This window comes from Monodon monoceros, unplaced genomic scaffold, assembly GCF_005190385.1.
Source record: "Monodon monoceros isolate NGI ecotype Baffin Bay Population unplaced genomic scaffold, NGI_Narwhal_1 Super_Scaffold_3, whole genome shotgun sequence".
NCBI lineage: Eukaryota > Metazoa > Chordata > Mammalia > Artiodactyla > Monodontidae > Monodon > Monodon monoceros.
In genome coordinates, this window is record NW_021703780.1 from 38,677,074 (window position 1) to 38,692,116 (window position 15,043).

The window sequence follows — 15,043 nt, forward strand, 5'->3', positions numbered from 1 at the left end:
CTGGTTGGGGAACTGAGATCCCACGAGCTGCAAGGTGAGCCAAAAAAAAAAAAAGTTCCTTATCAGTAAAAAGATATTTAGGTGGACACCCAGAATATAGGCATGTTTCTTTATAAAGTATATACACATGCATCTATCAATCCATATACATTAAATATTAGTAAATCCTAGTTTTTATTTTTTTAATGAAAAAGAAAGATAAATACAGGATCTGATGTCATATTTTCTTCCCATGCCCCATTTACCACCAACAAATTATCAAATCAGCATCTCTAAGCCAAAGCTCAGGGAACGGGAGGACCTGGTACAGTGATGCCATCCTTCAGGCCACTGAGGATCTGAGTTTTCAGCCTCTTCCCTCAGTGGGCCAGGCAGGGGGCTGGGTTCCAGGCAGGAGCACCTCCCACAGTGCTGCCACCCTCTTGAGCCAGCAGGAGGTGGGGGTGAAGCTGAGCCCGGATTAGCTGGGGCCCTCGGGGAAGCTTCTAGGGCTGCAGGGTGGCCAGAGCAGGGACTGTGGATAGGTGCAGGCACCATGCCGCTGCAGGACGACACCCTCCGAGAGGTGTGGGCCTCAGACAGGTCTGGAAAGCCCTCACCTCATCCTACCTGAACCCTGGTGGGGGGGCCAGATGGAGGGTTTGGGGAGGGGCAGGAAAAGGGGAGGGAGACAGACTGATTCCTTTGCTACCCTCAGCGGGCATGAGGAGGAAGGCCAGAGCCCGGAGGTCCCGCAGCGCACCAAGCAGGTATGTCACCCCTACTTGGAGAAGAGACAGAAAGAGCCCCCCACGCAGCGTAGGGGGTCTGAGAGTGGGGAGGGTCCCCCTCAGCAGCCTCTGGGGCTTGTTGCTTCCCTGGAGGTTTTTGTTTTTGCACGAAGGGGGTGTTTGGGGGTATGGGGTGTCCAGGGGAGGAACTTGGGCTTTGGGGCATTGGAGGTGGCCGTGGTACACGGGAGGGGGTCATCCTTCCTCACCCCAGGAAGGGGCGCAGTTCCCCTCCCAATAATCTGTGGTTATTTCTGGCGGCTCAAGGGATTAGAGAGTGATAGGCAGCCCTCAGAGCCCCCCTTTCCTTCCCCTCCCTCCTCTTGACCCCCACTCTGCAGCGACAGAAGTTGAGGAAGAAGAAGACAGAAGCCCCAGAGTCCCCCTGCCCCACGGGATCCAAGCCCCGGAGACCTGGAGGCATGCGGAAGGCTGGGCCCCGGGGCGCCCCCCCGGGTGAGGGTCACGGGAGGGAACGACCGCAGGCGAGGGTGTCCTTGAGTCTGGGAACCCCCCCCCCGGGAGCAGGGGCGTGGCGGGGGTGTAACTGGACGGGGAAGCGGCGGAGCGGGCTTGGGGTTGAGCTGGGGGTTAGGAGGAGTGTAGGGATGATGAAAGCTGGGAGAGGGATGTCCAAGGTGGAAACAGAGCCCAAGGGAGACCCCAGGGTGAGGAGCCCGAGGGGGAGTGGGCGCCGTTGGAGGTCCCGCCTGACCCGCGCATCTCGGCTCAGCGGGACGGAGGAGGAGCCCGCGGGAGGAGCCCTCCCGGGAGCCCGCCGAGGCCCGGGAGCTGCAGACTGTCTACGCCAAGTTCCTCAGGGACCCCGAGGCCAAGAAGCGCGACCCCCGGGAGACCTTCCTGGTAGCCCGCGCCCCAGACGCGGAGGACGGTGAGAGAGCGCCAGAAGGAAGGGGGCGTCTGGAGAGGAGGAGGGAAGGGGCTGGACAGGAACAAAAGATGGAGAGAGGCAGACAACTCGGAAAAACCGCGTCCACGTCCCTGGCTTCGTCTTTGAGCCAGGAAAATCTTTATTCTCGTGTTCTTGTCCCATCGTCGGGAGGGGGAAACAGAGGCACATTGAGGTTAAGAGTTTTACCTTAAACTGCAGCTTCCCTGGTGGTCCAGTGGGTAAGACTCCACCCTCCCAATGCAGGGGGCCCAGGTTCCATCCCTGGTCAGGGAAATAGATCCCACGTGCATGCCACAACTAAAGACCCCCACATGCCACAAGGAAGATCCTGCGTGCTGCAACTAAGACCCGGCACAGCCAACAAAAAATAAAAATAAATAAATATTAAAGAAAATTAAAAAACAAAAAAACCTGCAGCTAGGGGCCGGAGGTAGCTCAGACGGGTCTGGCTTGAAGTTAGAAACAGCAACAGACCAGGACAGGGAGAAGCAGAGTGGGAGAAGCAGTGCAGGTGTCTTTTAGAAGGGGCAGAGAAGGGGAAACTGAAAGACCCCAGGAGAGTGTGTGAGGAGCTGAGTGTCCCAGAGAGAGAGGAAGGACCTGCAGAGAAGGGCGTTTTCCCAAAACAGGATTGCCAAGCCCCCAGCATCCCCCCAACTCCAGCTCTCTCTCCTGACTTGTAGACCTTGGAAGACTCTGGGGTGTCACCCCCTTCTCTGAGGAAGGTGCCGAAACTCCTTTCTTCCTCCTGTTTCTGTTCCAGAAGGGGAGCCTCCTACCCCCAGCTCCTTCACCGCCTCCCAGCAATCTGGAAGGACTGGGCTGGGCTCCCCACGTAATGGGGCCCACCCCAGCCCCCGTTATGAGCAGTTTTTACCTGCAGGGGAGGAGGAGGAGGAGGAGGAAGAGGACGAGGAGGAGAAGGAAAAGAAAGAGAAAATCCGTCTGCCTCCCAAGAAGCCCTCCAAAGAGAAGCCTTCTGCAGACATCAAGGAGAGGAAGGCCAAGGCCCAGGGTCCGAAGGGTGGGTGTTGAGGGTCCAGAGGGGGTAAAGACACACAAAACTAGCCCTACCCCTGAGAGGCCTGGTGTCTCATGGATACACAGGAGTTGAGACATCAAAAAGCTCCCCAGATGGGCTTCCCTAGTGGCGCAGTGGTTGACAGTCCGCCTGCCGATCCAGGGGACATGGGTTCGTGCCCCGGTCCGGGAAGATCCCACATGCCGCGGAGCGGCTGGGCCCGTGAACCATGGCCGCTGAGCCTGTGCATCCGGAGCCTGTGCTCCGCAACGGGAGAGGTCACAGCAGTGAGAGGCCCACGTACCGCAAAAAAAAAAAAAAAAAAAGCTTCCCGGTGCCTGGACCCAAGAGTTTTTCCCTTTGGTGGTTTCTTCCCTCCGATGGTCCTTAAATCAATATGTGCTCCCTCCACCATCCCCCCAGCCCCCTGCCCAGGGTGCTCTGTGAGCCAGGGAGGGCAGAGGATTTTAGTTTTCTTTGTGATTTTTTAAAACTCAAGATGAATTATTTTTATGATATTTACAAAAGTATCAAAGTGATTATAGTAAAAAATCAATCAATGAATAAATGCTGTGATAGCTCCCTGGCTGGGGCACCTTGCCCCATGGGTACTGGGGTCTGGTCTACATGTGGACATGTAGCTAGGACCTTGGGCCTCTTGGAGGGGCGGGGAGGACTGTCTGTAGCACTGACCACAGGAGGTTTTCTGGAGGAGATGGGGTGGGAGCTGGGATTCAGAGGCTCAGTTAGGAGGCCTGGCATTCATCCATTCATTCATTCATTAACTACTTATTAAACTCCTGGTGTTCATCCAGTCCTTTTTGGGCTCAGGGTTATAAACAAGACAAGCAGAAGGTGCTCTGGGCCTCCCTGGGGACTGAAGGAACAATGAGTGGATTGGAAGGTGGCTCTTCTTTGTCTAACTCCCACCCTCCATTTCCAGAGGACCTGGGAAGCCCTGTCCCCCCACTGAAACCTCTGCGGATTAAGAAGAAGGAGGCATCAGCAGGGGAAGGGACCAAGATGAGAAAGATGAAGAAGAAAGGTGAGCCTGGTCTGTGGAGGAACAAGGGACTCTGGGTGAGGCGGGGGGTGTGACCTCTTCACATCCACACACACAGGGTCCGGGGAGGCCGACAAGGACAGCTCAGTGAGCCCGACCAGAGTGAGGAAGAAGACACCGGCAGCCATGTTTCTGGTTGGGGGCGATGGCCCTGGGGAAAAAGCTCTGAAGAAGAAAGGTGGGTGGCAGTGGCCTCTGGTGTCAGGACATCCAGAGGCAGTCGTGGGTGTGGAAGGAGGGATGCAGAATAGGGTGAGGAGTAGGGGTTCTAAAGTCAAAGACTTGGTATATGTATGGATTATTCGCTTTGCTGTATAGCAGAAACTGACACAGCAGTGTAAAGCAACTATACTCCCAATAAAAAATAATAATAAAGTCAGAAGACTGGGGGCATCTTGACCCCCACTTTAATAGCTGTGTGGCCTCAGGCAGTGTCTTAGCTTTTCTGAGGCTATTACTTTCTTTCCTTTACTTTTTTTAATTTAGTTATTTTATTTATTTATTATTTTTGGCTGCATTGGGTGTTTGTTGCTGCACGCGAGCTTCTCATCGCAGTAGCTTCTTTTGTTGCGGAGCATGGGCTCTAGGCACGCAGGCTTCAGTAGTTGTGGCTCGCAGGCTCTAGGGCGCAGGCTCAGTAGTTGTGGTGTACGGGCTTGGCTGCTCTGCGGCATGTGGGATCTTCCCGGACCGGGGCTCGAACCCATGTCCCCTGCATTGGCAGGCGGACTCTCAACCACTGCGCCACCAGGGAAGCCCTATTACTTTCTGATAATAGTGAAAGGGGGTTGCTCTCTTGTGGTTGTGGGAGGGGTCCAAGTGAGGCGTGGGTGTTGGACGTACCTTGCAAAACAAGATGGGTTCTGCCAGGGTAAGGGGTTAACAGACTTGCTCCCCTACAATGCTCAGGCACTCCCAAAGACTCAGAAGAGGAGAAGGAGGAGGAGGAGGAAGAGGTGGCAGCTGTGGTGACCAAGAACAGCAATCAGAAGGGCAAAGCAAAAGGAAAAGGCAAAAAGGTTGGAGCCCAGACGGGAGAGGGTGAGGCCCCTCCAGGGAGCAGTGGCAGTGGCCTGGGCTTGGGGGACCTGAGTGTGGGACCTCGTGGGCTGGGACCATGGAGTCACTTGGGGTTAGAATCTTAGCTGCCTCTCTGGTGACAGGATATGAGGACAAAGGGAACCAGGTTTGTGAGAACAGAAGAGGCAGTTGTGGGGTCACCAGGTTGGGACTGGCCACCCGGGGGCCTTATGTCACCCGCTCTGAGCCCTCCCTCTGCAGCCTAACTATCAGACACGGCCGGAGATGCTCTCATGGCCCCACGTGAGAGCCACACGTCTTCCGTACCAAGGAGGTGGAGCCCAGGCAGACAGGCACGTGCATGCACATCCCTGGGCACACTGACTGACTGACAGCCAGCTGTAGTTGAGCTATTACTTTTTTTTTTTGCGGTACGCGGGCCTCTCACTGTTGTGGCCTCTCCCATTGCGGAGCACAGGCTCCGGACGTGCAGGCTCACGGGCCTAGCCGCTCCGCGGCATGTGGGATCTTCCCGGACCGGGGCATGAACCCGTGTCCCCTGCATCGGCAGGCAGACTCTCAACCACTGCGCCACCAGGGAAGCCCTATGACGTTTTTTAAATTGGGGTATGGTTGCTTTACAATGTTGTGTTAGTTTCTGCTATACAGCAAAGTGCATCAGCTATATGCATAATATATCCCTTCTTTTTTGGATTTCCTTCCCATTTAGGTCACCACAGAGCATTATGTAGAGTTCCCTGTGCTATACAGCAGGTTTTCATTAGTTATCTATTTTATACATATTAGTGTATATACGTCAATCCCAATCTCCCAATTCTTCCCACCTCCCCACCCATCCACCCCATACTTGAGTTTTAAAAATAGTTCCACTCTGCTGCTCTGAGATACTGCTCAGAGTGCTTTCTGCTCTCCCACCCAGGCCCTCCCAACCTTCCAGCAACCAAAGGGTTAACACTGGCCATCAGAGGCCTCCAGGACCTCTTCCAGTCCTACCAGTGTCCACTCTGACGGTGCAGTCTCCATGGGCAGAACACGTTGTTAAATATTTCCAATACAGCCCCCACTCACAAACAGGACTCAGGTACCAACATGCACAGGCAGGAGTAAGCAGGAGAGAGAGGTCGAACTGGAAAGAGAAAGTGATGAAAGTCTTCGAGAAACAGGTTTCCGTGAGCAGAGAGATCATCCTGAGGGCAGGGCCTGGGGGTATCTTAGTTTGTGGGTTTACTCCTTTGTACAGGGGTGGTCAGGTCTTGGGGGACTGATTCACATTAGCCAAGATCACCAGAAACTGATATATAACTGAAAGGCCAGTTTATTGTCTTCCAAAAAGAATATAACTACAGTACAGCCTTTAATATAGTAGGCCAAAATTCACCTCTGTAGAAATGTTTGAATGAGTCTGGCTTTCCCCACATCACGTTCCAAACATAGTCTTGGATTTCCCAAGTTTCTTCTAGAGCAGCCTAGAGTGAAGAAGAGATGCCACTTACCTGGAGGCTAAGGGCCTGCTCCCTAACACCAGCCTCACTTCACACACAGTGCAAACCTGCCCTCAACAAAAATGGGCAACCTCAGCACACCAGGGCTTCTTAGTGACTCCCAGACAGCATTTACACCTGAAATGCACACACCCAGGTGGCAGTCCCTTGTCTCCCCAGCTGGGAAACTTGGGGTTAGAGTCTTGGTTCCCCCTCTTGTGAGGGACAGAACATGATAGCAAAAGGCACTAGGTTTGTAAGAACAGAAGGGGCAATGGTAGGGTGGTCACTTAGGCCACCCTAGGGCCTAATACAACCACATAGTTAATAAAAGTTTTTCAAAGAGCAAAATAAACTTATTTATTCATTCATTGTATTGCCTATGTATTGCTATATAACAACCACCCCAAAACTTAAAATGACAATTTATTTTCTTAATTTCTGTGAGTCAGAAATCTAGGAGTGGCTTAGCAGGGGTAGTTTGGACTCAGGGTCTCCTGTGAGGTTGCAGTCGGGATGTCAACTGGGGCTGTGGTCATTCTTAAAGTCTGACTGGAAATGGAGGATCCACTTCTAAAATTGTTCACTGTCATGACTGTTGGCTGGAGGTCTCTCCAGAGGCTGCTTGACTCTCCTTAAGACATGGCAGCCAACTTGCCCCAGAGCCCAAGAGTGGCCCAAGAGATACAGCAAGGCAGAAGCTGTAATATCTTTTATGACCTAGCCTTAGAAGTGACCGTCCATCACTTCTGCCATATCCTATTGGTCACAAAGACCAATGCTGATACAGTGTGGGAAGGGTCTACACACGGGCATAAATACCAGGAGGCAGGGAGCATCGGGGGCCATGTTGGAGGTTGGCTGTTACATTCATTGAGTATTTACCGCCTGCTATAATTATAGTGGTAGCTGACACTTCTATAACACCATGTGTTTAGAACACAGCAATCCACACCTTCAGCCTCACCTCAGTTCACTCCCTGAGAGCATCCATATGATGGAAGGTCTTTCTAAAGGCTCTGGGTTTAACAGCATTCAAAGCCCAGCTTCACCTCTTACTATGTGAACTTGGACAAGCTATTTAAGCTCTCTGAGCCTCAGCTTCTTCACCTGTATAATGGAACAACTACCTCAGTAGCTACTGATAAGAGGAATGAGTTAATATTTGGAAAGTGCTTAGAATAATTCCTGGCACATTGGTAGACTTTCTATGAGTGTCTGTTAAATATATAAACTAAGGTCTGTCCCAGGTATCCACCCCAACCCTACATACTTCTCAGATGAAAAAACTGAGTCACAGTGTGGTTAAAACTTAACAACCATGACAGACAGTTAGTGGTGGAACCAGGATTTGAACCCAGGCCGTCTGGCTCCAAAGCCTGCGCTCATAACCACAAGCTAAACAAAACAGTAATAAAGCACAAAGCTCCCCAGAGCCTCCTAACATGGCCTGGTGAGCTGCTGGGGGAGGGGCCGGCTGCACTCTAACAGCCTCTGTTCTCTCCCCAAACAGAAAACGGTGAGTTGTCCTGCCTGCCCTGCCTGCACCCCGGCACTGGGGACCTGCTGAGGGCCGGGAAGCTAGTGCTCTGGGGCTGATGCACCCTCTGCCCCCACCCAGAAGGAGGAGAGGGCCCCATCCCCACCCGTGGAAGTGGACGAACCCCAGGAGTTCGTGCTTCGGCCTGCCCCCCAGGGCCAGACGGTCCGCTGCCGGCTGACCCGGGACAGGAAGGGCATGGACCGGGGCCTGTATCCCTCCTACTTCCTGCACCTGGACACAGAGAAGAAGGTGGGTCGGAGAGAGGTGGCAGCCAGTGGGACGGAGAGTGGAGGGGCCAGGACCCAGACTGAGGGAGAGTCTAGAGCCAAAGTGCATTGGGGCGAGGGCTGCAGGGCAAATGGGCCTTCTCTTTCCCCGGGTGCACCTCCTTCCTCCAGCGCACCTCCTTCCTCCAGCGCATCTCTGTGACCCCTCTCCCCAGGTGTTCCTCCTGGCTGGCAGGAAACGGAAACGGAGCAAGACAGCCAATTACCTCATCTCCAGTGACCCCACCAATCTGTCCCGAGGAGGGGAGAATTTCATCGGGAAGCTGAGGTGGGGCTGGGAAGCTCAGTAGCCAGTCACCTTTGTCCCCTTGTGCCTGGCAGAGTGCCCACCACATCGGACACTCTGGAATTGTCCCCTGGCCCGGGGCTTCTCACACTTTGACAGGCATAGATCACTTGGGGGTCTTGTTAAAATGGTTCAGTGGGGGGAGTTCCCTGGTGGCTTAGTAGTTAGGACTCTGGGCTTTCACTGCCATGGCCCAGGTTCAATCCCTGGTCTGTGGAACTGAGATCCTGCCCCCGCCACCCCCCCCAAAAAAAGGTTCAGTGGGTCTGGGCAAGGAGTGAGGTTCTGCATTTCTAAGAAGCACCCAGGTGATGCCCACACTGCTGGTCCAGAGACCTCACTTGGAGTAGGACATAAGGTCCATGGGACAGGGATTATGCCTGTCTTGTTCATGGCTGAATTCCTAGCACGTGGCACATAGTAGCCATTCAATAAATATTTACCAACTGAACGGACGAATAAATATTCATCACCTACGCTGTGCTATGTCTCTCCATATAGCTCATTCAATCCTCACCACAAATCTGAGAGGTGAAGGGAAAGTGAACCCCCGAGTCAGGCCTTATTTCTTTATTTATTTAACAAACACTTATGTAAGGCCTACCTATGTGTTAGGTGTATTTCTAAGTAACTTCCAAATATTAATCCATTCAATCCTCTTATCAACCAAATGGGGTAAATACTGTTATCATGCCCATTTTACAGATGGGGAAATTGAGACTAAGAGTTTAAGTAACTTGCCTGGGGTCATACAGCTAGCAAGAGACGGAGCTGAGATTTGAAAGCTTCCCAGTCTCCTAGATCCAGCTTTTAAAAAGACTTCATGGCGGAAGCCAGGGGCAGGGGACCTGAATTGCTCCGGTCCTAATACACACCCATGCTTGAGGTAGGAAGCTCTCAAAGCTTGACTGTGAGGAAGGGTCTGGGAGGAGGGGTGTGGACCCTCCTCAGCCCCGCCCCCAGCTCCACCCTGCTTGCAGGTCCAACCTCCTGGGGAACCGCTTTACCGTCTTTGACAATGGGCAGAACCCGCACCGCGGAGGCAGCACGGATGTGGGGAGCCTTCGGCAGGAGCTGGCGGCTGTGATCTATGTGAGAGTCCCACCTGTCCCCCGCGGCAGGCAGGCCCCTCCTCTCGCCGGGGCCGGCCTAACGCGCATCTCCCTCCCAGGAAACCAACGTGCTGGGCTTCCGAGGTCCCCGGCGCATGACGGTCATCATTCCCGGCATGAATTCGGACAAGGAGAGGGTCCCCATTCGGCCCCGCAATGTGAGCGCCTTACCTCCCTGAAGCCCTTCCCAGAGGGTCCTGCTCCGTACTGACCTGCTTGTAACCCCCTCCGGGGGAGGGGGGGGGGGGGGGGGGGGGGCGGTGCTCTGCCTGCCCAGTACCCAAACCCCTGAGCACACCCATCACCCGGTCACAAATCACCCTGTCACCCCATCACCCTGTCACAAATTCATTCTGGCAACTTGTGGAATGAATTCAATTCAGGGGTTTTTCACTGAATTCACCGAAACAAGCACAATAGGGGTTGTTTTGTTTTGCTTTGTTTTTTTCAGTTTACATCAAATCACTCATTCATATATTCATTCAACACACATACATTGAGTGCCAAGTATTAGTCTAGGCAACTGGAGACATCAGTGGACAAAACAAAGATCTGCACTCATGAAGCTGGCATTCTAGTGGAGGGAGGCAGACAGTAGACAATAATTGTGATAAATAAGTAAATTGTGTAGTATGTTAGAAGGTGATAAGTACTGTGGGGAAAAAAGAAAAAGTCGAACAAGGGAAAGGAGATGAGGGGTGTGTGTGTGTGTGTGTGTGTGTAGGTTTCAACTTAAATACAGTGCTCAGAGTGAGCCTCACTGAGAAGTTGAAATTTGAAGGAGGTGAGGAGCAAGCCTGCAAATATCTGGGAAAAGAACATTCAGGCAGGGGGAAGAGACAGTGCAAAGGCCCTGAGGCAGGAGTGCCTGGTGGGTTGGAGGAGCAGGTCAGAGAGGTGACAGTGAGGGGCAGATGAGTCTGTATAACTGGTTTTTACTCAGAGAAACAGGAAGCTATATCAGGGTTTTGAGGAAAGGAGTGATATGATTGACATATTTTAAAAAGCAAAGGCTGTTTGTTTTGTGTGTGTGTGTGTGTGTGTGAGGGGTAGGGTAAGATGGAGAGATGGCCTGGAGAGAGGTGGCCTCCTTCAGTGTGTCAGTCCCACGCTCTGCTCCTTAGCACTGCAAGTTGGGTGAGCCCAGGATTTCAGAGACCGATGACTGGCATGGACACTCACAGTGATGTCACTTTACTCATTTGCAATGAAAAAGAATACTCCCATCAGCTGATCACACATCCCTCCCTGCTGGAAAGACACTGTAATGCGAGGCCTGGCCAACCCACGGGGCACGAGCCCTCGGAGGCTCCGGTCTTCAAGAGCTTGTGGGTTCCACAGTTGCTCCTTCTGTCCTGGAATAAACATATAAATCCTCCAGAGGCAGTGCCTCCCACGTGTGTTTGGGCTTGGTAAGAACTACCCAGTGCTGCTTTGTGTATCTCTTCATCATCTTATAGTTCATTCATTCCACAATCATTTATTAAAGCCAGGCACTGAAGATCCAAAATCAACCCAAGAGTTACCATCCAAACAATATCTGATATTTATTGAGCATTTGCTCTGTGCCAGGAACTGATCTAAATAACACTTCATGCACTATTAATCATTTAATCTTCACAGAACCCTGTTGTGAGGGAAACTGAGGCCCAGAGCCACTAGTCAAATACTGTGCATGCTGTTAGGGTATCTAATCCTGTCCATAACAGTGCAGTGGGAGAAATGGCTCAGAGCAAGGCGTTATGGAAGCTCAGAGCTGACATCTGAATCAGACATGGGGTCAGGAAGGCTTCTTGGAGGACACGGTCTTGAGTGGGCTCATTCTAAGTCATGAACATGAACAGGCGACAAAGAAGCTAAGGAAAGAGATACCTCAAGAGCACCATCACACACATACTGCTCCTTCCTTCCAGAAGCTCTTCCAGGACATTTTATTTAACTACTCTTTACCTATACATCTCTCCAAGCTCAACTGTGAGCTTCTTGTAAGTCCTAGAATAGCTGGTTCATCCTTGTAATCGGTGCCAGCATATACGGCCGTTCCTAAGACCCCCTTGGGCACCAATGGCATCGAGCACCTCCTGTGTGCCAGATGCTACTTTCCACTTTCCAACCCTCCACTTTGTCATTCCACAGCAAAGCCCATTCTCACAGATACACACCCTGCCCGTACGGACGCCACAGAGACCGCACACGCGCTCAAGGATACCCTGCATGGACGTTGACACCCAGGCTGCACACACACAAGGGCATGCACACGTCCCCAGCCACCCCTCCACCACCAGTCCTGAGATATCTCAGCCACCCCTAACTGTCCTCTCCCTAATACTGCCCCACCCGTGGCACCCCAGGCCAGCGACGGGCTGCTGGTGCGCTGGCAGAACAAGACACTGGAGAGCCTCATCGAGCTACACAACAAGCCCCCCGTCTGGAATGATGACAGTGGCTCCTACACCCTCAACTTCCAAGGCCGAGTCACCCAGGCTTCGGTCAAGAACTTCCAGATTGTCCACGCCGATGACCGTGAGTATCTGAGGACCCAAGCCAGGCTGTTCCCCACCACCCCCAAGACCTCAACCCTTACTCAAGTCTTTCCCCCACCCCCCATCTCTCTCTCCCTCTCCCTCTCTCTATATAACACACACACACACACACAGAGGAGTGGAGCTGTCCTTTATCTCTGAAGCCAGAACATTCAGGAAGGTCACTCTCTCCTGCGGGGACACTGACATTGTGCTCCCAGGAGCCTCATATATTCCAAGCAGGTGTCTTGGGGCTCACTGTTCCAGGCCGTCTTTCTAGCACTGACTAGAGCTTGGGGTAGATATTGGGGTATTCTGGGTAAGGCTGTGTTGAAGGGACAGTTACGCTGCTGGAGCTTAAAAAACACTGATAGGGAGTTCCCTGGCAGTCCAGTGGTTGGGACTCAGCACTTCCACTGCCGGGGCCCTGGGTTCAATCCCTAGTCAGGGAATTAAGACCCCGCAAGCTGATAGTGCAAGCCACGTGACGCGTCCAAATAATAATAATAATAAATACAAATTTAAAAATAAAAAAGACTGATAGACCAACCCCCATGTGGCCAAGAAGGATGCTGAGGCTCAGAGAGGGCAGCACATTATCCAAAGTCTCTCAGCAACTCCAGGCGGTTACCCTGGCCCTCAAAATTTATTTCATAAACACTTAAACAGTGTTTATGTTTACTTAACACATGAGGCTTTCTATGGACCAGGCACTGTTCTCAGGACTTCACAGATACTGAATCATTAAATCTTTTCAGGAATTCCCTGGTGGTCCAGTGGTTAGGATTCTGTGCTTTCACTGCCAAGGGCATGGGTTCAATCCCTGGTCGGGGAACTAAGATCTCCGCAGGCTGCACCACCGAAAAAAAAAATTAAATCTTTTCAGCAGCCCTGTGAGGAAGGTATTATTATTGTCCCTGTTTGGCAGAGGAGAAAACCGAGGCACAGCGAAGTTAAGTAACTCACACATACAGCTTGTGAGAGGCAGAGGTGGGATTAGAACCCAGGTAGTCTGGCTCCAGTGCCCAACCCCATGAGGATGGTTGCCTTTTAGGAGTAGGAAATATAAATCAAGCATTTCTATCGTTCTCTCTCCAGTGAGATCAAAGGCCTGCCCTCGAAGAGTTAGGGAAACAAAATGTACCCTGAACACAATTAAGTAAAAATGTCCCCTGTTACAAGCCTTGGGGAGAGGTCCCCACTAGGGTGAAGAGGTTTGGATATGGAACGTTATCTCCCAAGGACTTTCCAGGTTCCCAGAATTGGTTAACACTGAGTGAGTTCCCTACCCCCACTCCATCCTAGGGATGTGCCCCCTGTGTCACCTGTCCTGAGGCCTTGAAAAACCGCTCTCCAGATCACATTTCTGGTGGAGCCTGGTCGGCCGAGGTTGGGGGTATTTTTAGCAACATCCTGTCCCTATGGATGCTGGGGGAGGTGTTGGAATTGAGGCTGGAAACCTGGGCCAGATATGGGATGGGGGCTGAGGGGGCCACTGGATAAGGAAGGGAACCATGAGGCTGGTGGTCTAAGACAGGACTTGGGGTCTGGGGGTGGGAAGAAGAAGGAATGGGGCAAAGACCACAGAGGCGTTGGAAAGGAAGGATTCTAGGCTTAAGGAAGTTTGACCGGTTTCTCTAAGTGCGGGCTGGTCATATGCATAGCCCTGGGCAGCAGAAGGTAAGGCAGGGTCGCCGCCCTCAGGGGCTTACCGTGGCTGGTAAAGCTGTAGGCAAGTGGGGCTTGCTGGGCGAGATAAGAGGGTGGATGGACGGTGGGGTGAATAACTGAGACGTGGCTAAGGACTGGGGCCCCAATGCAAGAGTGGGGGGACTTCCCTCAATGTTGAGGGCACTGTCTGCCAGAAGGGAGAACCCAAGAGGTCTCGGGCCGCCCCCACCCCGTCTGTGTCCATAGCCGACTACGTCGTGCTGCAGTTCGGCCGCGTGGCCGAGGACGCCTTCACCCTAGACTACCGGTACCCGCTGTGCGCCCTGCAGGCCTTCGCCATTGCCCTCTCCAGTTTCGACGGGAAGCTGGCCTGCGAGTGACCTTAGTAGTCCTCAGCGCCCGCCAGGGTTGGGGAAAGGATTCAGTTTGGAGGCTTGAACGGTCCCTTCACCAGAGTCCCCACTGAAGACTCCTCCCTTGTCGGGGGCTGACCCCGCTGTCTCCGGGTGACCTCCATCCACTGCCCAGCCTGGCACAGGCGAGGCAGGGGAGGATCTCACACGGCGGGTCGGACGGAGATGAAGAACATCTGGAGTTGGAGCCGCACATCTGGTCGCGGAGCTAGCCTGCGCCGCTTCACCACCACCCCCGCCCGGCGCCCCAGTCGCTTCCTGTCCAGGAGCAGTAGTCAGTGTTGTTTTAACCCCCTCTGGGACCGTACTAGGGCTCCAAGGAGGGGGGCGGGCTCCGAGGAGGGGCTGGTGATGGGGAACGAAAACCGGGTACCCACATCCCCAATAAAGCTGCGTCCTAGGCCAAGAGGAGCAGTGGTTCTTCAGCGCGTGCGGAGAAAAAGGCGGCGGGAGGGGTCCGGAGCGCGGGAGAGGTCCGGAGGGCGGGCTGGAGGCCTCCCTTCCCCACCCCCCACCCCGCTCAGGCCCCGGGCGCTCCCGCGTCCCCTCCCACGCGCCCATCGTGGGTCCTACCGAAACTCGGCTGGCTCGCGATGTCGAGACGCCCCCCGCGGGGGCCCCGGGGAGCCGGGCCGAGAGGGAGGGCCCCGGAGGTCCGGGAAGAGGGGGAAAGGGAGAAATTCGAGAAACAAGCCTCTCGGGGAGAACCAGACAAACCGGGTTCGGGCAGGGCGGGCGCAGCCTCCAGGGCGGGGCCGGGTCTGGGGCCCGAGGAGTAAGGGGGCGGGCCCTCAGTCGGGAGAAGGCGCTCCGCCTCAGCCGTTCGGGACTCGGGTAGGGGGTAGGGAGACCCGAAGACCGTGCGCCCCGGCTCCGCCGGGCTCCTAGTGACGCGGCACCCGGGCCCCTGCACCGACGGG

The 15,043-nt window shown here is 53.7% G+C and overlaps 1 protein-coding gene across 3 annotated transcripts; it reads left to right on the forward strand.

Moving 5' to 3' along the window:
• Positions 1 to 222: 222 nt before the first annotated feature.
• TULP1 (TUB like protein 1) lies at positions 223 to 14,543 on the forward strand. Of its 3 annotated transcripts, XM_029242695.1 has the most exons (15): positions 223 to 582; positions 698 to 749; positions 1,112 to 1,190; positions 1,504 to 1,662; positions 2,567 to 2,707; positions 3,648 to 3,749; positions 3,826 to 3,945; positions 4,677 to 4,786; positions 7,803 to 7,808; positions 7,911 to 8,081; positions 8,275 to 8,387; positions 9,386 to 9,497; positions 9,577 to 9,675; positions 11,869 to 12,040; positions 13,957 to 14,543. In XM_029242695.1, the coding sequence occupies exons 1-15, from the start codon at positions 536 to 538 to the stop codon at positions 14,088 to 14,090; spliced, it is 1,617 nt and encodes a 538-aa protein (XP_029098528.1). In that variant the 5' UTR covers positions 223 to 535; the 3' UTR covers positions 14,091 to 14,543. The 3 variants fall into 3 exon arrangements, with proteins under 3 accessions (XP_029098528.1, XP_029098529.1, XP_029098530.1); XM_029242696.1 differs by lacking the exon at positions 7,803 to 7,808 and having other exon boundaries at positions 1,504 to 1,670; positions 2,572 to 2,707; positions 4,677 to 4,792; XM_029242697.1 differs by lacking the exons at positions 1,504 to 1,662; positions 7,803 to 7,808 and having other exon boundaries at positions 4,677 to 4,792.
• Positions 14,544 to 15,043: the final 500 nt, after the last annotated feature.